Genomic DNA, 25,740 nt, shown 5'->3' on the forward strand with positions numbered 1-25,740 from the left:
TTGGCTTGGGTTCAATTAAAATCAATTAAAATCAATTAAAATCAATTAAAATTAACCAATGAAGGCAATTGCTACTTGCTTTCCTGTATTTCTCCCCTACAAAGACAGGTTTGACTCATGGCTGCAGCCAATCCTGTGTGTGCCACAACAGTCAGGGGCTTGGACAGCTGTTTTCATATAATAAATGCATTTAGGTGCGAATGCCGTCATTCATTCTGAGTGAGCTGATGGAGCTGTTTTAAGTACCTTTCTGCTGYGAGTCATTTACATGGCCAGGTGGGATTTTCTCCTCAGGCCAAGCAGATTTGGTTACAGAGATTCTGGAGTTGCATGAAGGTGAGAATTTCTGATCAAAGGAGTGTATCAAGACTGCTGCAGTTTGGATTCCTTCCTGGGGAAAAAGAAGAAAAGCTTCTAATAAAAAGTGAAAAACTGAAAAAAAATCCCCCTAAAAATAAAGGAACATTTTGTTTCAATTCCAACTTTTTATGTCATTTTAAATCTTAGAACTAAAACAGTGTCCTGAAACACTAATTCTTTTCAGAAGAACCATGACCCAGTTGGGGCAATTCAAAAGTCTTGTGAGCAGGAAACTTCCGTCACTTGAGCTCAGTTTCCCTTACCAAACCAATGATTCAGCTAAATTCACACCATTTTTGTATGTGTTAAATCTTCCTTCAGTGGCATTTTCCAACAGAACCACTGCCAGTTTCCTGGCCAGCTCAACATTCACCAGTGTTCCCCTTGCCTTTCTGCTGGGTGACAGCACACCGGTGGATTCAAGGTGATGAAAACACAGTGCTGCAGCTCAGCCACATCAACAGGGCACTTCCACAAGGCACAGTAGCCATGGATCAAAATAATAATAAAAATCTAAAATAGGGCTGCTATCTTCACTTCATCTTGTGCCTGAGCATGGCTGCAGAAGTACAGTATTTTTGGTGGGGAGCTGGCTGCTTATTCATGTTGCCCCAATCTCCTCTCCTCACATTCTGTCCCATCCAAACAAATCTGCCAGCCTCCATCAGCTCTCACCTTGATGATGCCTCCTGGAGCATCCAACAATGTCAGTATGTAAATAAGCTAATTTCAGACTGGTTTCCTGAGGAAATGGAACTTTCTCCCTTTGTATGTTTGTGCATGTGTTTGTGTGTGTGCATCCACCTGCGGGCTGCTGGATTTGGTGAGAAGCTGGAGGCTCAGAAGTGGTTTCATGAGGAGTGGACTCAGTAAAGATCCTCACTGAAGGAAAAACTGGGGCTGAAAACAACCTTATCAGATGCTGGAGCATGCACAGCACACCAGCCCATTTTAATGCCTCAACCTCAGTTTTCCAAGGACCTCAGACTGCTGGAGTGAAGAGAACCAAGCGTGTGAGATGAAGGCTTAYGGGAAAACCAGCTTGGATGGCTTGTACTTTGATTATTTGGGATAAAAGAAAGGACATATGTAGGGTATCAYTGCACCCCCATGGATTGGGGACAGAAAGGGGAACCCAGGGCTTTGAGAAATGTCAGACACTGACAGAGGATATCGTGAGTGGAGCAATATGTGCAGAGAGACCTGTGTGGATGAAAACAGCCGAAATAATTCTACTGGTGCTCTTTAAATGTCATTCTCCTGGCACAGAAACCTTTCACATGYTCTCTGCTCACATCTCCAAGCCTTTTCAAATGCACCAGGCTTCTGCTGCTTGGCGGGGAGGGGAAGCAGGAAGCAATGCCCTGGGAAAACCCTGTGGATGAGGCATTCTCCTCTGGGAAYGATGCAAGCAGCCAGCAGCTTTGCACGATGTACTGCGCCCGCATCCTCMCTGCCCTCATTCTAAGCATGCACAGAAAACTTTTTTTGAAGCYTGGCAGATTCCTACGTGGCTTTTCCTGACTTCTTCAGAAACTACCCTGACAATACAARCTCCCTGTTAATTGGCAGGGAATGAAGTCCCACAGGCTTAGCCTCCCACATGCTGGAGGGACAGCAAAGATCCCCAGGGTGCTTTCGCCCCTTGGGGAAGGTAGGTGGGAAAGAGATATTAAATCTGAGGCATTTCAAGAGAAACCAAGAAGATACAGACATACCTCATTAAAAAATGCTGCCTCTTATTAAACAAAAGACAGCCAGCCCCYCTCTCCCTGATGATAACCAAGAGGAATCCCAACACATAATCACTTTAGGCTGAACACCATGCTGCCGACAAGATTAAAATTATACTCGTGAGGTTTCATCAAGGGAAAATTTAACTGTGGCACTCAATCAGGCTGTAGAATCCTCTAATGACAACTGAAATAAAGTCATTTCAGACAGTTCCTGAAATGTCACAGGCAAGAAACCCTGCCCTTGGCTTCATTCCTTGGCAAAATTTTATTTAGTATCTCTTCTCCCTCCCCTCCTCTACATGTACTGCTGTTTTGTGGCCATTCCCTCCCTGGGCTGAAACTACAGGCTAGCCTCCTGCTAGGAACACACTGCACTGGGTTCCCTGTTTTGTGGCTGTCCCATAGGTCACATCTTGTAGGAAATTATCTATAAACAAGAGGCAAAAAGGATGAGATGGGGTTTGCATGAGCCTCCCAACATGAGAAGGCTTGTTTGGCTCTTTCAGGGGAGTATAAAACCACAACAGCTGCTCTTCTCCACACAGGACCTCCAGCGAGGTGGCTGCAGTAAAACTGAAAAAATCTCTGTTGAAAAAGCACATCAGTTCAGAAAACTCTTCTACTGCCAACACCAACCTCTCCACCTGCAGAGGGATGGGTGATGAGATGTTTCCTTTGCCCTTTGTATGTCCCTGCAAGCTAAACATCACGAGACATTTCTGCTCTTCAGTGGCTTTCAAGGTGTCCCAGCAAGAAGGGAAAATAAACTGTAAATATATGTCACTAAATGAGTTTGAAGTGGTCTCCAGCATTTTTTAACCTTGCCTTCTCCAGGCTGATGCAGGACAGCACTCCCCAACTCAGCATTTTGAAATCACCTTACTATCAAAATTCATGGCCCTCCCTGCAACATCCATTTTATGCCCTGTGCTTTTAACATCACTTTTCTCTAGATTCAGCCTGATCTCCTCCAGAAAGAGTTCCTGTTTCAATTCTTTAACTGCTGTATTATGTCCCAAAGATGCATTAAGCAGCTGGAGTCATGTTGAATAATCAGATGGCACCTTGTTCACTCTCTTGAAGTGACCAGTGGTACAAAATCCTATTACACATCAGACAAAAACACATTATTTGCACAACCTCTGAGATTGTAGCAAAAACTCAGTAACAGGTAAAACTACCTTCCTGCCTACACAGGCCCTGATCTAGCTTGGTCCATGAGCACTCACCTAAATTTAGGTGCCTGTTTATCAAACTGAAATCAAGCATCTTTTGCTGCATGGGTAAGTGCTTTGTTAATCAGGGAACTTGTTTAAGCCATGTGGATGTTTAATATTCAAATATAATCATCTAGGGAGGGAGGGAGCTCTGAGCAAGTCTCATCCTGATTTACCTAGCTCTGGGGAAAGCAATGACAGCTCAGCCAGCAGTATGACAAAAACTCTGTCCTCTGAATGTCTTCCAGAGTTTGCAGAGATTTTACCTTAACCTCCTTGATGGTGCTCTAAAGAGGAAGGGCAATCATATGCTCAGTGTTCCAGACAGCTAAGATATCCCCAAGTCTGTAAGGACTAGATTTATAATTTTTTTAACTCTCAAGAAGAATGGAACAAGAAGAGAGTAAAATCTCACACTAATCTTGTTATGCTCCTTAGATGAATGACTTTCACTTGACAGTGAAGGTAATGCCAGTTCCTTGTCAGTGAAGCAGCAACGAAAGARAGAAGTGGGGGAGATGGCAGTACAAGGGTGCCCTCCTGCTCCCAACATCTTCCTTGCTGGTCATTGCTCAGGATTAGCAGCTGGAATCACTGTAGAGCTGGACGCATCAGAGACAGCTCTGCTCACTGAGTACAATGTGATGACAAACAACCAAAGAGCAGATACCTTCAGGGGCACTTCATGCCCACGCACCTCACTCCATCTTCTCCTGACAGKAGCATGTTTCTTTTCTTCTTTCATCCCTCCCTCCCTCCTTTAGGAGCTGGSCAGAGGCTGTGGGGCTGCAGCTGGYTGCCTACAGGGTTGCTAAGGGGATGCAAGGCTCTCTTGCAGCTCAGCTGTCTGCCAGAGGAAACAGGGATTTGTTCTAGGCAGTGGATCCCACCAGATTTCCATGCAAGCCTTCACATTCTCATAGATGTGACATGCCTTCATTAATGGGGACAACTGAAGGGAACGAGACACCGATGAGAAGCACTCTAGGCAAAAAAAAAAAAAAAAGTAATTCTGGGTAGGGCATGAAGACACAAGAGGATTTCACAAATAAAGTAATCAGGATCTTGCATGGTTGTTTTGCAACCCAAGAGAGAGTCAGCACCAACCTGCCTCTTGTCATGAGGATGTTATTTCTTCATGAAAAGTTTAATAAAAGAGTTCTCCATACTGAAAAGAAAGAATTGCTTCTCAAAAATGGTAATAAAAGCCCCATTTTTCTGACACATAGCTTGCTTTGTACAAGATCAATTAGAATTGCTGCTCTTCTCCTTGTCCTTACAAGTAGAGCAAGCAGTTGACTTAAGAAGATAAGATATTTTTCTTGATTCAAGTTTTCTGGTAAAAGAATATATTAACTTTCAAAAGCAAAGTCATTTCCAAAACAGGAGCTAAAATTAGACTGATTTTTTTTTTTTTGTTCTCTCTTCTCTCTATGGCTTTTACAAGCAATTACCCACTTAATGTTTTGAAATTATACAAGAAACTTCAAYAGCAATTCTTTTTCCTGCTGCATCTCCTTGAATGTGAAGATTTAAAAGCTTTTCCGGAACAAACAGCGTGAGCAAATGAATTTGCCATTTTCATTCTCAATTTCTTTTTTTTTAAAGAATGGGAAGCAGCGGGGTATTTCTTCATCAYTGAACTTTTTTTTTGTTTGTTTTAAATTTTATAATGACGAAGTAAGCCTGCATGACAGCTCTAGAAACCGAAGGCAGGATTCTTCTTTGCACCACATCCTTTCATGTTGCTGTAGGAGTGCTGCTAAAATAGCTGGAAGGACTATTACRCCAACGCATCTCTTGAGCCTCTTTCTTATGGCAGGGTGGCAGATACAAATTTAGCATTCCTGCTCATGTGAACATCCCACATCGTGCATAACCCATACAAAGAGCCAGCCATGTGGGGAGCTGGGGATCCTGCAAAGYAGGGCTGCAGGAAGCGGTGAGACAGAGCCATGTGGCAGTGCTGTGGAATCCATCTGGCCCTGCACCTGGACCCCCTGGTCAGACTGCAGCCATCCTGTGGAGCCCAGGGCAGGACAGAGGGTGACAGGCTGTATCACCTGCTGTGAAAGGAGAGGGCTGCCAGCCATTCAGGCTCAACAGCCCCACGCAGCCGGAGTGGTGTTGATGTGCCTCAGTGTCATGTGGATGGGCACGAGGTGTTGGTAATAACAGAGCGCTGGGCTGCCAGTTCTCCTCCCACCACCTCCCCTGGGCTCTCGGGGTGGAATTAGGGGCACTCACCTTAGTGGAGGAGGCAAGMCTAACCTTTATCTCCTGCCCCAGCTGTCCCCTGGAGGAGGGGTTTTGTTTGTCCCTCTCTGTCACATGCCTGCCTGCTGAGCCCGCAGCAYTGGAGTGTCGCTGAGCTGGCAGAGTGTGTTTGGCTGTCACAGCTCAGGAGTGAAAGGCGTTCCTTTTGCCAGCAAAGCAAYACCCATCTGAAGCGCGAGCTCTGAAATCTGGAAATAAAATGCAAATCCAGCTGGGTCAGGGAAATAAAAACAACTCAGGCTCTCTGTTCTGCTCCAAGTTTTGTCTGCAGGAAGGTTAAGAGGCAGCATCAGTTCTTGTAAAGAAACATGTTTCTACCTCCACCCCTCACTCCTGGGACCCCTTCAAAATCCCCTGTGGCAGGCAGTGCCTTTGCTTCCACTATTTCCTTACCATGACTACCTTTGCTATAGTCTGACAAAGCCCTGGAGAATAAACCATCTCAAACTCACCCATCTTGTGTTGTGCATCTCTCTTCTCATTAAGATTGAATCTTTTCTCAGGTCACAGTACACCATAACTTCTCCCTCCAGAGTTTAACTCAGTCTCTCTTATTACCTTACTTTATCATCCATTACCAYCAAAATGAGCTTATATCTTCTGTTACATTAGGGCATTCATAAAATACTGCAAGCACAGCTTCAGGAAGGCACCTTCCTTGGGACTTTCATGCTTGAATTCATGAAATATTCTCATTATCTTCCTTTTTGTTGCACCTGTAGGAGATTACTTCTCAACCTCACAACTGGTGTGAGGCCAGTCAGGATGTTTTACCAAGAGCCATATGGATGGAGCAAAAGTGACCTCACTTGAGGACTTCTAGGACTGTCAGAACTGGAACCACCCTATGAGTTTCTCACTAGTATAAGTTCTGATAAAACCCCTTCACAGCCTTTTTCAGCTGGGTCTGAGAAGGAGAGAAACTTACACTGATAAACATCTGTCTTCAGAATGTGCAGTGGGAGGGAAAGAGCTGGCAGGTTCCTCTAGACTCAGACTTTTGGAGTTCAAAGTAGTGAAATACTTAAAAAAATATGAGGAGGGAGGGAATCCATCTTCCAAAGCTCAGACTTTCCTCATGCCAATCTGCTGCAGCCATAAACACTGTCAATGGAGAAAATGGAAATACAGCAAGGCAGCATTGAACTGACCATGAGTGCATCAGTACGCTGGGATTTTGGATTTCACAAGGGCCCTTCTCACAGGAAGGCTCATGTAACCATGGCAATGGAAATTTCTGGATGTATTTCATCCTTGTCCCCAATAACAAACAAGTTAAATCAGCTGCAGATAAGAGAGATTTTCCCACTCCTCTTTGTACAAAACAGTTCAGAATTGCTAGGAATAAAAGACAACTTCAGAAGAAAAACAAAGTTCCAAGAACCATCACAACTCTGATTTTTATTCAACAGTGAAGTGGAAGGGAAAGGTTGTTTTTTTCCCTTCAGGGCAAATGTTCCAAATGGAAATTAAGTAAAAATATTGTTCCCCAAAAGTACTCACAATGAAATTAGTTTTCATTAAATATATTTGTTTGGCAAAATAAAATAAAAAAATTAGAACCCGTACAAAAGAAATCCCTTGCAAATTTCTAACACTGTAGCAATGACAACAATGTAAACCTGGATGTTTGGCAGTTGTAATTAATTTGTGAAAATTACTGTTGAACTTTGGACCAAGGAAATAAAATTCACTTCAAATAGCAACAAGCCAATTTCAGAGGCAATCGAGGCTTAGGGAACGCTACAGGAATGGGACACACTAGTGGCTTCATACACTGTTTGTGCGAGTGATCTGCTAGTGTGGGGCTATCGTAAGAGCTGGGAGGAAAAGAAGTTAAAAGCTGTTGCAGCATTGCAGCGTATGGTACAGCAAAATCCTGCAGACTTTCCGTTCTGGGAGCGATCGGTTGGGTGAAGGCTGGAGGCAAGAGCTGAGATGACGGCGGAGAGAATAATGACAGTGACGGATGGCGCAAGCACTGGGAAGCAGTTAACCAATTTCGTCATCGCACTGGATTCAGTGGTGAGCAGGCTCTTGTGAGTGTCTGGGGAAATCTTCTGCTTACAGTAGCTGCTTTTGCTCCCTACCTCCCTYCTCCTTCCAGTTAAAGCCTCTGCCCTGCCAAGTGGGTTTCACAGGCATGCAGTCTGATAACAACGTCCTTTAGTTAAGAATGTCTATTCCAGTATTAAAAATGTAAAAAAAGTCCTCGGGAGGGTGCTTCTTAGTGGCAAGTTTTTGCCGTAAGCAAGGCCAACGGCCCGCAATTACAAGTTAATTAAAGCAATGTGGATTTGGATGAGCAATGGTGAAGATGGGAGTGGGGAAGGAAGGGATGCAGGAAGCAGGGAGGAATGCAAGTATTTCTACATCCCTCCCCAAAGCCAAAATCCAAGGTGCAAAAGTGGGTTTCTTTTTTTCCTCACACTCTTCTTTTTTTTTTTTTTTTTTAATATCTCTCCAGTTATAACATATTTCCAGTTTCAGAGCAAGTTTCAGTGACTGCCTCAGTTACAGTCATAAACAAAGTCGTAGTTGCTGGGCTCCTTTGGGATAGGTGGGGGAGCATCTGGGATCTGTATATTTTCCAGGTCAAGGAGGCGTAGCTTTATCTCCATGCTGAGCAGYGTGTCTAGGTCGTTCCGCGTTAGGTCACTCAACATATCCTTCCCAAGGAGGGCGTTCAAACCATCGGTCCATACACAATACTGCACAGGAAAAGGATAAAAACTGTCATTAATAGACTTTTCATACACAAACTCCTTGTCTGGTCTGGTTCTCTGYGGCTATTGCTCCTATGAGGACTAGCACAGAGACCTAAAATTAGGTTGATGTGTTTTATCAGCTCATATAATGAAGAAGACTTTCACTGAGCTGCTCAGAAAATGGGAAAAAAATCCAGAAAATGGGAAGAAATGACAGTCTTTAGTTGTTTGACAATTTGCTRTCTCCTCCAAAGTTCTTGTTGAACGTTCTTCTACAATTATGGGAAAAGGAACAATATCTGACTTAGGACAATGAACCTCTGGAGAAATCTCATTCATTCCTCTCATTSTCCTTCCCCACTACTTATTAAAAGAAGCCCGATTATCTTACACTAACTAAGCTTTCAATTCCAGCAGTTAAGTGTGGTGAACTGAATTCCACCCGCAAATCTTTCTTGACTCTTCATGTATCCTGTACTGWCTATGTATTTTTATTGTGGTTTGCTTTCCTGTATGTGAAGTTGTTACAGTTGATAGTCTCACATATCTATGCCTACTTTACYGCTATTTTACACAAAATAACATATTGCGAAAACTACAGTCAGTTAATGCCACGTCCTTCATGAAAATTAAATGCCAARCTGCTTGGGTGTAATCCTAAACGCTGCAAATGCTGAACTGGCCTCTAAAACCTTTTCCTTACTGTTAGCTTTTCCCTAATTGGAGATGCCATCTTTTACCAACAGCTGACAGCTTGTGATAAACGTGGGCTGAATAACCATTTTAAATCAKCAACAAATTCAAGGGAGATTGGTGATCTAGAGTCAACTTCTATTGAATAAGTCACTTTCATTTATTACTACAAGCCATTTATTCAACTATGAACAGAAGTACTCAAATGCTGTCATCTAAAAATAAAGATTTCAATCATGAACTTGTGTCCTAGTTTGCAGGAGAAAAATTAAATCAACCATAACCACATTTTTATCTTACAAATACTTCTGCTGGATTTCATGCCAAAAAAAAAGGTTTTTAAATTTAGCTGACCATTTGCTACATGATGCTGCCGAGTTTAAAGATAGCCATGGTTGACTTCATCCCACAGCAGAAATGAGGATTATTTTTAAGGGAGAGAGAGAAGCCCCCCTCTTCATCCAGAAAAAGGGCATATTTTAAAAATAGGAWGGGTTAACACACTTCAGCATCCGAAGTGAAATCCAACCCACTTAAGTCAATAACAAAACAGTGGCAGWGGGAGCTTTTTCACCCAGGGTGTGRGTAAGCCAAGSTGCRGCTTTAACATGAGATCAGCTAYAYAGAAGAGRCTCTAGAGTTCAGGTTGTCCTGCTGACAAGTACTAAATAAACAACTTAGCCTGCCTWTTCTAGGCTGTCAAAGTGTGCCACTGAAGACTTCTAAAGCATGCAGTGTTTGTGGAGTGTATGCTGAACATTAGGAAGAGAAAGAAGCTATTCCAGAAAAAATAATTCTATTTGAACAGATTAAATCTCTTGTGATTTACTTGAAATCTTTCTTTGGGAAAATTTTCCTAGAATTCATTATGAAGAAAGTAACAGGCTAGCAAAAGGCTCTGCTCAGGTTACAGGAGAGCAGAGAATCTTTTCAGATTCTGKTGAATCTTTTCAACAGATGCAGCCCCTGACGTAAATCGTCCATCACCTGCGCAGTGAGTGCGGCCAGAGCTTCCTCTGGGGAAGAATCCCAGAGAGCCAGAAAGCAGAACTGCAGTTCACTCCTCTTCCAGATATAACTCATTCAGGGCCCACAGAAACCCAGTGCTGGCTACTATTCTGTTGAGTGCAATGGCCTGGAAAAGGGGCTTCCTCTCTAATCTCCATTTTGGCAAGTGCACCTAATTAAACTCCAGCACATTTTGAGCAGAGAGACATCCTAATGAGATGGTGGAAAAACAGAGGCATTCATTCAGAAGCTTTTCTCTTTTTAATATGCAAAAGAAACGAAGAGCCACTGAAAAATTAATTTACGAGATTCATTTTCATAAAACTCCAATGAAACCTAATTATGGCTTCCCTCATCAGTTTCTCTGTCAAAAATCAAGGCTAAGATTAATCCACCTTTTTTGCTATGTAGTTGAAACCAGTTATTAGTATTTAAATGAAAAACAAATACAATGGAGTGATCTCATAGTACCAAAYCCTCTGGCTAGCAGTAAGCTCCAACAGATGGCTAAGGGAATTGACAAACTTAAGCGCACAAGAATGAGGTCCAAATCTCAAATTACTGGTTCAGTAATGAGATTTTATTAAAGAATTGCCTTGGGAGTCAAGCCAGTGGAACTGGAAAGGTTGCACAGGCTACATCCATCTGCATGCAGCCCTAAGAAACCTGGTCTGAGCTCACTGCTGACCTGCTTTGAGCAGGAGGTTGAACTGGGGACACCTCCAATGTTCCTTGCAGCCAGAATGATCCCAACTTTTATTTTTAGGACACACTCAACTCCCACATTTCAACCTCACTCTACAATCACGAGGACTGCACAAGTACTTAAAAAGCCCCACAAGTCTGACCTGAAATTGTCAGGTACCAGCGTCATTCCTGGTGCTTCACACAAAGCTTTCCAAACCYTCAGATGTCACCATCAAAAGTCCCAAACTGACAATGCTGCTAAACCAGGGCTTCCATCAACAGGCGCCCCAGCTACTTTGATGAAGAGTCACRGGCTTCACAACATCCTGCTTGCCTTTCCTTGTGGGATCTTCCTCTGAACACTTGTACATTTTACTTTAAACACAACTCATCCTCTGCAGCCATGGAAAAATACAGAAGGATCGAGATACTCTTTTGAAAACTTCCATTTGGGAACTGTCAAGTGGCAGCAGAGACTGTTGCCTCTGGCCATTTTTTGGAACATATTAATTTTGTTTCAAAGAAGCAGCACAAGACCAAAATGAGAAACGAAGATAAAAGGTGTGTTAATGCAATCATGAGCAACTGGGTGATGCATTTCACTGCTATTGCCCATCAGTGGGATGCAGCAGCAGCTTCTGAACATTCAGACCATTAAAATCCCCTTGTAGCTATAGGCTGTATTTGAGATACAGCGGCTGAAAAAAACGTTGGTCTTCATGACCATTGCACTTATGAGCTGAAACAGTCTAGAATAAAGTTTCTGGAGAGTTTATATCAGAAATCATTGAACATATGTTCAGTTCAGAAGATGAAGACAACCATGTTTTGCTTAGAACAACAGCTCTAATAGCACATTGTGCCTGGGATACCACTGCTCCTTTCTCTTACATGAAAACTGACTGGAAAATAGAATGAACATACTTAAAATCACACTGAAATATTAATCCACAGAAAAATCCAAATGGGCAGAACCATATCTCATCTCCTAAAATTAACATTTAGTTGAAGGTTTTAGTCCAGAACCACAAATCTTGAAGCAGCATAACTAAATACACTATGCCTGTAAAGCAATTTCATGCACTTTTTAAACACTGCACTATAAATATTCTGTAATTCATCACCTTAACCCAGTGTCCTGAGCTGGGACCAAATGTGATACCACAAAACAAGTGTGCAAATGGAACACCAGCTCTTCTTGCTTTAGAAATAAGAAGGACTTTTTTTTAATATAACACATTCTGCTAATGAATGCTCCAAACTTGACTTACCTCATGCTTGTCTGGAGCAATGAAATTCAACTGGCCACTTGAGTCATACAATATAGAGAAAGCAAGCTCTAGCACCTCCTGGAACAATACAAAGAAACACATATTAAWGCTGCATGATAGTGGCATTCATACATTCAGGCCTGTGTTTCTTTACTATCCCTTATTACCCCAAACAAGTTGAGAAATAGTTTATGGTAATCTTCTGTCTGGCCAAAGGCGCAGCAGTACCAGACCCCTGCAAGAGACTGGCACAGCAAGAATCTCACCACAGGTGCTTCAGTCAAAACAAACTGACCCACCTCAATGCCTACTGTAGCCCACTGGCTCATGTATTACTTAAGCATTTGGGTTTAAATTTGAGTTAGGCAATGGTGAGGACGAAAATCAATATAATGAATAATATTACACTTGCAATGAACTCTTCATGAAGACTCACTGTTTCTTTCAATTTGTATAGATTAAATGCACAAATCTCTGTAAGGTTTAAAAATGTTGTGTTAAAAATGTTGTCAGGACAATTAACATCCTGGTATATACTTAGGTTCTTTTCACTGCTGGAAATATATTAAATTTCTAGTGGAAACCAGACCCAGGCACAGAGCAGAGTGCTGACTTGTAACTATGATCACAAGTCCTGTTTCTTTTGCCTCTTGGCTTCCTCAGCCCTGTCATACTGATGGCTTTTGCTGACTSTCAGCTGACAACAGTCCCTGCACTGCCAGCAGTGACAGAACGGCTTCCTAAATTTGCTACACTAAGTTTTAAAATGGAAGGATTGACTGCAGGGACTGCAGCAGAAACATTGTTCTAGATTTCTACCCCTAATCTGGTCTGAGACAGACACAGGTAGCTGGATTTCAGTAAGGGCCTTTTTGGTTTTGAAGTTGTGTCATTAAGAGCAGAGTCTGAACCATAAAACTTGCAATCCTTAGGGATAATCCTGGATAATAAGAGATCAGGCTTCTCATGGGAAATGTTCTTGTTTCCTTGAGTTTAGTTACTGGGTTTGACTTGATGCATTGCCAGGCTAGGGGAGACAAAGCTGGGTTAAATCCTCGTTGTGTTAAATCCCCACGGAGGCTGCAAGCACTGACAGCGCTGGTGCACCCCACAAACAAAYGGCTCAAGGCTCACGTGGCCATTCTGTGTCGTGGACACATCTCCCAGCCATGCCTTACTAAGGGTGATGTCCCTCGTCACACAAACAAATCCACCTCTCCCACGTGAACCTGGCATTACCTCCTCACATGGTGTTATAAATTACTGACAGAATTGTGCCAAGTAATGCCACTGAGGTGAAAATAAAATGTAGCGCTGGAAAAAGGGTTTGTACTGCTACACACTGTGATGTTCCTGGATTTCACAAAGGTCAACAATCCCTGACAGGCCTGATCCCTGTAATTTTTCRTTTAGGAAACTCCAACAAATCTAATCTCTCGTTCACCTCAAAGAGACAAAAAGGAGGACAAAAATCTCTGCTTGGAAGAGGAATGTGTCAGGAAGTCAAAGGTTTGGTCATTTCCAGTCAGGCAGAGAATGAGAAAGACCTACATTAAGGGCATCAAGCTTCCCTTTCTGGGGAAAACAGTTCTTTTGGCAGCTCTGGCTACAGMTCAGCTTCTTTGCTGGCTCCTCTGGACTCTAAAGGCTTGGGAATTACAGCTTCCAGGTGCCAGCATCTCTGTGGCTCTATGAACAGCAAACTGTCAAGGAAAATGGAAGCCAAAGTAGCTGTAGTTGCCAGCTGGCCCTCCACACTGATGGTGGTCTCAGTGGTTGAGCTGGCTGACTTGTCAGGGACCCCCACCTGGTTTTGTTGCAGTCCGGTCAATGACAAGGAGGAACTGGCAATTTTTAAAGGAGAACTGTTTAGTCTTTATGAAGCATCTGTGGTTTTCTCCTTCTTTTTCTGTTCTACTTCTCAACTTTCTCACAGTAATTTTCATTGAAGCGTTGTCCACTTGTTTCTCTATCCCTCCGGTCCTTTTTATCTCRCATTCCCTCCAACCAATTACTTCCCTCTTTGTTTTGTTTTCCTCCTCCTGCACCTCAAGATGCTGAACTCACTCCCTTGGCACTCCTGGCTCCTTCCACATGTCAGACTCTGTCCTTCCCTAGATGCTTCTGAAAGGTAACAGCAGTGGGACCCACAATGTGCCTCTTCTGAGCTGCACTGAAAACAGAGAACGAGGGACTCTGCAATGGCAGGAGAATGAGGGACTCTGCAATGCCAGACTGGTACTTCCCACCGCTTGGATTCAGCTCTGCGGGGAAAGCTGCTGTAGGTGGCATGAAGGGAAGGTTCCTCACTCACTACAAGAGCTTCTGTCTCCCCCACACTCCCCTGGTCCCCAACATGAGCCAGAAGCAGGCTATTTTTCACGAGCAGGCRTTTTGGGTGCCTATGGCACAGTGATCCCATGCAGCTGGAATGACCTCACTACTTTCTGCCTGCYCTGTCTTCAACATCTTCGAAAACCCCATGCTGAGTTTGCTTGGCTGAGTCAGAAGATCTGCCCCAAAGAACTATCCAGACAGGCAGCAGCAGGGAACGTGTTCAACCAACACGAAATAGAAAAAAAGCTTAATTCATCAGGGAACTGAGCAGAGCCATTTCAGCTGACTAAAAAGGCACAAACCCTGAAACCTGCCACATCAGCAAACAAAAGGTGATAGGAGAACACTTCAAAATACATGGCAGTGTTTTTCTTTCTAATACYTCTGTAATGCTTTCTTTTGAAGGCTGCAAAATCTGACGTATTTCATTTCCTTGAAATTCACCAATGTTACTTGAGTCAGAAATAAGGATTTAAAAATAAAACCTAATTGAAAAACACAAGCAAGATGAACAGCAATGGATTCATGTCTGGTCCTATCACATCRTGTTCAGCTTCATATGCATGCCAATTCCAGTTCAGTTTAACTCTTTTTTCGTTCTAAATTGTCCTGCTGGAAGAACAATGGCCATGTGCTGGCAAATGAAGAGATGCAGAAGCCTTTGTTATGGACATTTTGCCAATTCCTGCTATGCTCATAGCATGGCATTCTGCCATTCAATTTTCYTTTCTGCCAATAAATAAAATTGAGGTGGATATTAAATATGTAAAAGGAAAGCACAGTATGAAAGGGTCTCTTAAAAAAAATATCACTGATTGTGAAAATTCAGAAAGTGGAAGGTTTCATACACCAAATTCAGCTGAATTGCATTCTGTGTCTGTTTTTTTATAAATTTTAATTTCATTATCTATATTAAATTGATATTCTGTAAATAGCATGTTATCCTATGTCAGTTAAGTAGTTGCAATATTGTGCCTGACAGTTTGATCGATATGACAGATAATTTCAAAAATTCTGTGCTTCTGAGGGGAAGAAACTAGGAATTGAGGAAATAAAGAAACTCAAACCACCAAATCAAAAACCCCAAACCTCATCAAACCCACATTAGAAATAGTAAAACCACTGAAATTGYCGTTGCCTGGGTCACGAATAGAATGCTCCAGCCAAGGATGCAGCCATGCTATCTAGGAATTCCTGATCTTCACATTGTCAGCCAGAATTTCATACCAGTCCAAAGCAGTTTTACCTAAGGAAATGGGGCATTGCTGAGAGCTGAGGACAAACTGATCTGCAGCATTCCTGTTTAGCCTTAAATACTATCTAGACATTACTGCTCCATAGCGATGACACATTTCCATCACTGCCACCCACTGCTTTCCATCTTTCCTTTTTGTGCGGACATATGAGTGCTGAGACAAGGAAGCACTAAAAATATTTCATATGCATCATGTAAATGTCCCAGCCAAATGTGTTGATGGTTCAGCTGTAACATGAGGTAGGAGTTGYACGTAATCTATTGTGCTCAAGCGTGTTTGTTTGTGCCCCAATTCAGAAAATCAACAAGGAAAAATATTCCTGGGATTTTTTTCCCCCCACTTGGCATGACCTCTTCCTTTCCTACCATGTAAAGACAATGTTGAAAGGAGAGCAACTGCTCTGTATGAAAACAAACGCAAAAAAATACTCAAGATGCTCTGCCTATGGTGCATAGTTAAGGAAATAAAAGTTGTGTGATGTAGTTTTGACAGTGCCTCCTCAGTTTTTATGGTTCCTATCAGAACTACTTTTTTCAATTTTATCTTGAAGTGTTGAAGCAGGAACTCTTAACTYCATTATTTYGTCCATCACAATCTGCTGGTCRGACCCAAAATCTCTCAGTTTCRGGTAATTAGAAATTCTGATTCAAAACCTGTGATCTGGCTCCCAGACCTCTCAGGGTGTGGTTCTAGGCCAGACTGAACACCATTAGTCTCATTGCTTCTTGTAAGGCCAGAGAGYACAAYCTGATAGAAAATTTATGAACATACYTCATAGAGTATGGTGTGAAAACCTTCACCACTAACACTGCCAGACTTTGGTAGTAACTCCATTTCTTCTTGATGTGGTGACAATTCTTACTAACAAAAACTCTGCAAGATTCTGGCACTGCACAATCTTACTGTCAGCTTACAGTTCTCGAAAGGTAGTATAAATCTAATTTAAGCTGAACATTGTCTGCTACACAATTTTTCCCAAATGCACTGYTGAGCACATCCTTATCCGCCTCCTTAATTGCCCAGTATTTACCTTACATCCTTTTCTTGGCAGTTGTTTTTCTGCCTGACTGAACCTACAGGTATCATCAGCTGGACATTAATTGCAGTTCTGGCATGTGCTCACTGAATGTGAGCTCATCAGAAAACGCAGCTGGAACAAACTAGTTATTTACCAGAGACAAAATAAGGGTAGATACCAACAGCCAGTGATGGTTTGCTTTAGAGGTAGAAAACATCACTACTAAAGGTGATTCCAGTTGTGCTCYGGGCATATCACAATGCACATCTGCCATGAAATATGAGTAAAGGAGGGCAAGCTGTCCCAATAATTTAACTCAGATGGTCTAAGGTGGAAACAAATGTGTACATACATGGAAATGTGGCAGGATGGAGTGAAAAATACCTGTATTACTTCAGGGAAGTTCAAGTTGGTAARCTTTGTATTCTGCACAGTATGTGTTTGTAACAACTCGAGAACCATACCTTGTTTTGTTTAAGAGCTCCTTTCTCCTTCATGTGTGGGCAGTCTTTCCCAGTCACAACAGCTTTTATATCTGCCACTGGCACTGCATTAAAAAGAAAGAAAATCAAAATCCAGAAAATTAGTTATAACCAAGGTATATAAAAGMTACAAAGTCTAAAAAGAGGCAAGACTAATGTGTTAAAATTGCCATGTCCTTTGCCATTTCCAGCCTTTCGTAAGAAAGAAAACTGGGAGAAAACAACTAACACAGGAAGCGGTGAATCTTGACAAAATTTCAGGCATCTGGATGAAAGTCTGAAAATGCATTTTCTTGCCTGTTTAGACAACCTTGGGTAAGAGTGTCTCATATAAATGCATACCTGTATCTGGACAATATGTGTACTCATGTTTCTCAAAACCAGATAGTTTTCTTCCTTGCCAAAGTAATATGCCTGCTCTGTTGTTGTTCTTTGGTAGGCATCCAGGTAAAGTCTCTGCTGCAGAGAGGATGCTGGGCAAKTCAGACCCCTCACTCAGTGCTGTTCTTTTAAAAGCCTGTGTGATTTTTAAAAATAGTTTTCTATTTCATTCCCATCAGCAATTTAGTTGCTTTCTGGTACTAGCAGCAAAAAAGAACACTAAGGCTTATAATGAACCATTCCAATTGCTTTAAAATGTGATCAGAAGTGATTGGGGGAGAAAAAAAAGGTAGGAAAAAATATTGGAATCTGCTGCCACTCAGAGTCACAGAGTGAGGTCACTAAAGCACAAAGATAAATGTCTCAGAGTTTGAAGTGGAAGTCAATTTTCCAAAGGTAATTACATTATGGAGAATCTATATGCTCTMCAATACAATATGGTCCCTGAGTGACAGTTTCTATGATCTATAAGTAATCCATTATCCTTGTGGCTGCAGAAAAGTACCTTATATATAGCGTGGGATAGTAATATGAAAACCTGTTACTGCCCAGTTCTTTACAAACTCTAATGGAAATACTGGAGAGGAGAAATGCATTTACTCTTCTACTGGGTACTGTAGCACTATATATTTTATGACAGATTACCTCAGCACTACGGTCAAACGGATGGCATGGGATGTAATAGACATTTTTAAAGTATTTGCCTTGCATGGGAAAKGAAAAGAATGGAAATCATTTGGCCCCTCACTGCTCAACTTCTCCTGGCTTTAGTCTCAGAATTTTATGCTGTGGGCCTGCTGACCTTTGAAATCTCTGACAACCCCCTACTTTTTGGTGATGAAGAGATACTATTTTAAAGAGGAGAGAGAGAGTGATAGGATAAACTGGGAAGTTAAGGACATATTTGACGGCAACTATGGTAGAAAGGTCTTCTTAAGAAAAAGAGTTCCTGTCATTTGCTGAAGAGGCCCAGAAAAATATCATCTCTTTGCATAAGGTAGGGTTTTCTGAGGTCAGACCTCTCAACCAAGAAGGCTTTTCTCCAGGTTTCATACACTTGATCTGTGTGATCTGGAATGCAGTTACTGTGGGGGATCACAGACTGATGTGACATCCTCATCTTTATTTATCTGGAACTTGGCTTATGCCTTGCTTTGGAAAAATAGAATCAAAGACTTCAAGAGGTATCAGAAGTTGAGACTATAAGATGCTGGAGGGTGTGAGCACAGATGTGATGTGTTCACAATGGATAAAGCCTTGAGAAAGAGGGCAGCTGTTTTCTGTCCCAGCTGGAGTCTTCAYGGCTTGTTAACTCTGCCAGCCTGAAGAGAGGGGTGACATTCACAGAAGAGAAAAGGTTAAAAACCCAYACATCTATTTTTGGAGATAGAGACTAATTGTTCATGCTTGGCAAGGAGTACACAAAATGCTCGATGCTTCTCTTGGTTCTGTTTTCTTACCTACATATTCTCTTTCATCTGCGGACCTGGCTCCAAATGCTGGCAAGTTGATCATCATATTCAAACTTTAAGAAAGTTTAAAAATCAATAAGKCTATCCAGAGAAAACCAGAATATTTATGAAAATTTTTCTGTAAAATGCTCAAGCCAGTTTGGTCTGATAYGTTTCAAATAATAGTGCCACTTTACAATTTTGTGCTTTGCAATATTCTCAGCTTGGTTTGATGAAACTATCTAATGTGGGCAGCACTACAGTAAATTTTGTATCACTCACAGCCTGAAAACCTGAGATACTGATGAAATAATCACCTCATTCTCAAACTAAATTGGTATCTGCTCTGCCAGCAGCCATGCTGAGGGAACTGTGTGTGYTTGGCCCAGTGGTTTCTAAAGTAGGAATCTTCTGCCCCCAAGGGATCCTGACCTTCCCAACTAGGCTCAGGAGCCTATGGAAAATGCAAGTGTTAGATGAAGCTCACAGTCAGGGTCAGAGGTTTGTGCATGGAAGCTCCAAAGCAAACAAATCTGGGAACTGCTGGTCTTGTAACTGTGCCCACAGTTCAAGTGTGACTTCCATTCTTCYGTCACTGACACGACTGTAACATTCCAGGGCTTTTTCTCTAAGCCTTGTCCACAAAAACAGCCTATTTCTGTGCCAATGCWGCAATGTGAGGCCCTGTCCTACATTCTGCCAAGATTGCAGTAAGACTGTGGAAYATCCTTGAGGCAATCTGTAAGGCAACGAAAACAAGGGAACGTGACTGCAAACTGTCAGGTCTCCAGCACCACACAGGCTTTTCTTGTTTTGCTCTCAGACTGCATCTGGGAGCACTTAGATGTTTTAAAAGGTGCTGCCTGGGGATAGGGTAAGGGAGGAAATTTAGTATCATACCCCAATTTTCAGACTGGAAAAATTTCAAACTTCTGAAAAATTAATCTTYCTGCCATTTCATGAAAGAACTGAAACTACCAGCCAAAACACCTCTATAAGTGTGTCTAATTTGATAATGCCTAGAATTTTCAGAAAAGCACAAAAAGAGATTATTCCTTATTCAATTCTGGATTTCTTGAAGTCACCTTCCAATGACAGAACTACATTCATTATTTCTATCATCACATAAAAGCTTCCCTGGATTGCAGGCTAAACCCCTACAATAAATGTTGAAGGATGAAAGGGAAATCACTAGAATATGATGTTTCTGAAGAGTTCCAAAATTACTTTTATCCATAAGAAAAATCCCAATAAATCCCCTGATAGGAGTTGCCACTGAGACATGTCCTCTCCCAGCTGGGTACACTGAAATGGTGAGGTCCTCTCAATACTGCTCACAGTGATGCGTCATCTTTAAGTCCACTCCTCACAATAACAAAAACCTCTACCACATATTCCTCCCCCAGTCACTAGACTGTCTGTTTCCATGGACAGCCAGTGCTTCTGAATATGTTCAAGTATTTTTATTTGACATCTGCACTTAGATGAGCAATGAAAATAAACTGTGTTCCTTCCTAAGAAAGACATGAYGTTTCCAAGCTAAATGAAATTATGAACTCATTGATAAACTTAGCTCAGTCCTCACACACACTTGTCAGAACCAGGAGAGCAGTGCTGGAATGCAGGAGGAAATATTCCCTGCTCTCTGTCTTCTTAAAGAGAGCTGTTGATAATGTCCCGATGTTAAGAGAAACCTACTACAAGTTACAAAGAAGAATTAGCATAAAGGAAACAGAAGCATCACAATCTTTGTGCACAACTTACATTTATCTTGCAAAGAATCATGAGGGACTTCTCCCTGGGGACTTTCTTCCAAGTCTCCGTAGTGCAAGACCTTGTGATTAGGTGAAAGCCGACAATACCAAAATTTGTCTGTTGAAACAAACACATTAAACAAGGTCACTGACATGTCTTCATCAGCCTTACCAACAGCATAGGAGAGAGCTTATTCAAACATGGTGCTAACCAGGGAAAGRCCAGTTTTTCTTTCAGAAGAAATGYGTGGGGTATATATAAGAAGGGCAGTGACTTTGCTCAGTAATTTTACTTTATTAAATGAAGCTGGCATTAMTCTGCAGGGGTTTTGTTATTGACCTAGTCACTGGCTCAAAAAAAAATACTAGTGAGAAAAAATTGACTTTGTTTTACCAAACATTATATACCCTCACAGGCAGGAGACTGGCAAAGTAACTACTTTGAGAGAATAACTTTAATTTATCCATAAAAGATTTATTTTTAGCACCCACTATGTGAAAATCAAGCCCTACCAGCTGTCTTGTGTGGGACACCCAAAAACTGATAAATTTGAAATATCCCATACTTTATGAAAATTATGACTCATGTCTATTTTTACAGACCCAGGAGAACACCTCCATATTTATGGAGAGACTGGACATAATAAACACGCAAGGACTTAAAAAGCAGTCAAGTCCCTCGTCCTGCAGATAACTCAGTGCTTTGCATGGTCACAAATATATGTGTGACCATGCAGTTCACACCCCAGTTTGCATTTTAGTCCTTCCTAAAAGGCGAACATTTACGTCTCCTGACAACCCGTGTTTCACAGGATAAAATTCCCCTAAACAACATTTGTTAAAACCTGCTCCTGTGAAGAACATCACCTTCGCAGGGCCAGGCCACCAYGCTGCCTTAGCAGCTTGCCAATTCCCTTTCTGAAATGGCAGCAAATAGGTGACCCTTCTTTGTCAGAGCCCATTCTATTAAATAAGTAGATCACATAATGTTAAGCTGTCAAAAAATACAATCTTGTTACATCCAAACTAAATCTCCAAAAAGCTCAGGGCAAGGCTGGATGTTAAAATGCCAGCGGAGGGGGGCAGAGGGTTTATCTGGCTCTGTGCTTTCCTTGTACTGGCAGTGCTGAGGCTGTGCCAAGCAGCAGCCTGAGGGACAATTTAGAGGAAACGTTAGCACTGACACAGCCCTGCGGCGCTGCGATYGCTGGGAGCCACAGTTTGGATAAAACATTGGAAGAGCTGTAGAACCAGCATATGTAAGCTCATTTGGGGTGTTAGCAAAGGAAGGGCTTCTTGGCTCTGGGAGTAAAACATCGGCTTCATGGACCCAGCTGCTCCCTGAASGACACCCCAGGCCYCTGGCCAKTYATTTAAAATGCAATGAAGTAAATCRCTGGTGAMTGAATGGTAAAAATGGGCTTTCAYGTGCCCTTTTAAATTTTGTTGTCACAGTGGGCACAAAGGTTTGGGGAAAAAATCAAACTCCTTTCTGATGTGCAGCCCCTTCTGCAGAAAAAGTTTCAAAAAAGCCTACAAACCTCTGGCAAAGGCTCAAAATGGCCATGGGAGAGACYCTAGTTATCTGCTTCACAGGCATGCACAACACCGAAAGATTTATGGTACAGAGCCTGAGATTATGATTCTGTGATGCATACAAAAGAGCTGCTGAAACAGCAGCATCCCTGGACAGTAAGCAGAATGTACAGTGAGGCACAGCATGGGATYGGAAAGACCCCACTTGCTAAAAACTAGAGCAAATAGGCTCCCTCATTCCGTAGACTCTCATCTGAGGAGCACACACACACTGTTAGATAGTTTGTGTATCTCACAAGGATATATGTGAAGATTTTCTGGATTTGTACCTTTTACAGAGAAATCAACCAGAACCACAGCAAAGCCTGGTGCTTGAGGAATATACCCCATCAAATCTGATGGTTGACCATTATGCCTCAAGAAAAGCCTCCAGTAACTGCAGCAGGAGGCTTTCATACTTGGCTTTAACTGCAGCCTCATTATTTAYTGGGCTGTACACATTAATACAACTTTCAAACTAAAATTAAAACAGTATTTTTTTCCTGATAAAAACCAACATGGTTTCACTACCTTMTCCATGACCTGGGCAAAAAGATGGWGYCACTRAAAAAAAAATTACCATGAATTCCTTTCAATTTATCACAAATAGCATTAGTGTCAGAAGGGTTTGGCTCTTTAATCGCCTAGGGCTTAGTGTTTTGGTAGCCTTGGCTGTCTTTCAATGCCACACTTCAATAAAAAAGAGGGGAACACCCCTCCATGAAAATATCTTACTTTGTTTTAGAAAAGGGTGGTTTAATGGGAAGAAACTCAGTGTTTGAGGAGCTTTTCCAGCAATTCCCTATAACCCAAGGTTAATTAAAAACTAGTAGGCATAGACTGTAACTTGAAGCACAACTCTCCTGTGGGCTCACTAACAACTGCTGCTCTGCCACAGCCTTGCTGCCAAGGGGAAAGCCCTTAAATGAAAGCTACCAATGGAACTAACCAGGTTTCCTCAAGCACAGCCACTAAATGACTGCACCCGGCCAGGCTGAGGAGGGTGATGGCACTAACGTGGGGGGAAGCAACCTTTGCTTCTACAGCCACCTCAGCCTTACCCATAGGGGTTTTCTTTTCAGCTGTACATGATGCTACAAATAGTGTATCAGAAAATATCCCACTCACATGACATTTTAATGCCTTGGAGGTGAGCAGTTTTAAACAGAATGGAGCTATTTTACTGTAGTGCAGGTGCTGAACACAATTTTATTGGAAAAGTAGTGTATAGAATAATGCTGAAGGGACCAGGATTTACTCTGAACACTAAATTGATAAATTAAAAAAAAAAAAAAAAAAAAAAAAAAAAAAAAAAAAAAAAAAAAAAAAAAAAAAAAAAAAAAAAAAAAAATAAAAAACAAAAAAAACAGAATAAAAAGCTCTTTTGTACTATAACTCAAAAGTGGTGTTTTAAAAACAAAGAAAAAACACTGTCCAAACCCTCCAGAACTCTTAAACCAAAATCCACAGAGCTGAAGTTTCACAAGAGGCTTTAAAGACAGGACAGGCCTTCCTCATTAGTCCCCATATCCACATCTGGCACAGCTGGTGCGGGGCAAGTCTGTGCTCAGGAAAGAATGAGGTTTGTTTTGCGTTTAGGACCAGGTTTAAGAATTTTCCCCAAAGACTAGGTCCCTTTAATGAGTTATAATACCTATTTTTTATCCAGTGTTACCATCTACCTCCTGCTCAAAGGAAGAAGCTGTAGGGATGGCAGGCACTAACCAGTTTTTAGAGATGGTGTGGACTGGATATTTCATCACAGTTTTCAGACATTACATTGTTTACACTTTCTGGCAACTCCTTATGTCTTTCAGCTCAGTGACCACTGGTGGAATCACATTAGGGTGTTAGAAATTATTTGGGAAACAGAATTAGTCATTCTGGCTTTTAACCTGAAAAATTTTCAAGCAAATTGTTCTGATTTTTCAGATAATTGCTAGAGTAGCAAATGGGTTAAATATATCACAGAACATTGTTGAAGATTATAGATGAGGTTAAAAAAATCCCAAATAACAAAATCAGCTACGAATTGGCTACAAAAGGAATATTCAAAACTGTGAACAAAGAGCAGAGCACAGAACATGTTGCTGATGGGCTACAGAGTGCCTGGCCATTCACACAGTGTGCTTCCAAATGCATTTATGGCCTATGATTCATATGCCCTTAACAATACCATTCCAGGTAAAGGACTGCTGTGGTTAGTACAGAAGTRCTCTGTTGTTTGAATCTGGGGAGAAAATAACTCAGATATGCATGGACAGAAGTCTGAGAATATGTATTTTTTCCCAAGATATGTTTGAGGTTACTATAGAAGCTTTTTTTTCAAAGAAAAACATCCTCACAGATTTAGCAACAGGAACATGCTTTTAAATATATCCATGGAAATATATGTATTTGTGTAGATTTTATATCCATATATGCATGTTGGCATGCATATATTTCTTTTTCTTTCTTTGTTCTGTCTCTAATAAAACAGTAGTGACATTTTCACTCTAACTGGTCTTAACAGCCTAGATCAAGGCAGGAAGCTCTCCAAATGGCTGGTGAATAACTGACCTGTGGCAATGTTGGAGGCGTATTTGGTTAACTGGTTCCTCTCAGCCAGTCATGCACTCACAGAATATTTGGTTTTTTTGTGGGATTATGGACAGCAGGCTGAAGTAGCAGTAGAAAAGAGCTTGGCAGAAAAAAGGCAAAATGTATGTTGCTGTTCAGAACGGTGAGTTACTTATCCTAGCAAAAGGTGGAAAACTTGTCTTCACTTGATATTTTTTGTTTCAGTTTAAGTTTTCTCTTTCCAGGTTACTTCCATGGTGCTTTGTGTTTTTAATTTAATGGTGTGTATCACCAGGGTTTTCCTTCCTTCGAAAAATTACTGTTTGAGAGAACTCATCTTTGGSTACAAAACCATTTAAATAACATGCTATTTCTCTATAATCTTTATAAAGTTAAAAGGGGAATTTACTTCCAAGAGTTCAYCCAGCAACATATACTACAAATGTACTGCATGACAGCATCAGAAGTATCTATTATCCTCAATAAAATGCCTTTATCTGCTACTTAGCTCTACTGGAAATAATAACTACTGGGGGTGTAGAGTGCTTGGCAGGTTTTCCCTTTAGTTTTCYCCCTTTTCTTTTCGGAATTATCTAAGGAAGGAGAAAGCCAAAGAGGTCTCCCTGTCAGCAGATATTCATGGTCCAGGAACAAAGTGGGGATTTGCGGAGCATGATSATCTGCTGTCGAGCAGTGATCAGAAGGATAAGCTAGATTTTGCTGTTTCATTTCCAACTGATTAAGATACTTAATAAAAACTCAGGAGTTAGTGCTGCAGTTCTCCTATGAAAACCTTGCAAGGGAAAGGCCATGTATTTTTCAAGAGTGGTAAGGATCCTGCTGGGACAACAGTGATATTTCTGAACTTCAGCTACATAGAGATCCTGCAATGATAATCCTGTGCTGAAACACAAAAAGYAGAGATCTGAATATAGACACCTCACAGCTTAATCTTCAGCATCCCCCCAGT

The 25,740-nt window shown here is 41.6% G+C and overlaps 1 protein-coding gene across 1 annotated transcript in view; it reads right to left on the reverse strand.

Annotated features, from left to right (window-relative positions):
* Positions 1-8,023: 8,023 nt before the first annotated feature.
* ELMO1 (engulfment and cell motility 1) overlaps positions 8,024-25,740 on the reverse strand; it is a 78,540-nt gene continuing 60,823 nt past the window's right edge. Inside the window, exons 4-7 of the mRNA XM_057367736.1 lie at positions 20,647-20,754; positions 17,033-17,115; positions 11,958-12,035; positions 8,024-8,301 (exon numbers count right to left, since the gene is read on the reverse strand). Of these exons, the coding sequence (XP_057223719.1) occupies positions 8,101-8,301; positions 11,958-12,035; positions 17,033-17,115; positions 20,647-20,754 (470 nt within the window). The 3' untranslated portion in view covers positions 8,024-8,100. The remainder of the gene's footprint in view (positions 8,302-11,957; positions 12,036-17,032; positions 17,116-20,646; positions 20,755-25,740) is intronic.

This window comes from Malurus melanocephalus, unplaced genomic scaffold (genome assembly GCF_030028575.1).
Source record: "Malurus melanocephalus ecotype Western Australia unplaced genomic scaffold, MMel_1.1 scaffold_83, whole genome shotgun sequence".
Classification (NCBI taxonomy): domain Eukaryota; kingdom Metazoa; phylum Chordata; class Aves; order Passeriformes; family Maluridae; genus Malurus; species Malurus melanocephalus.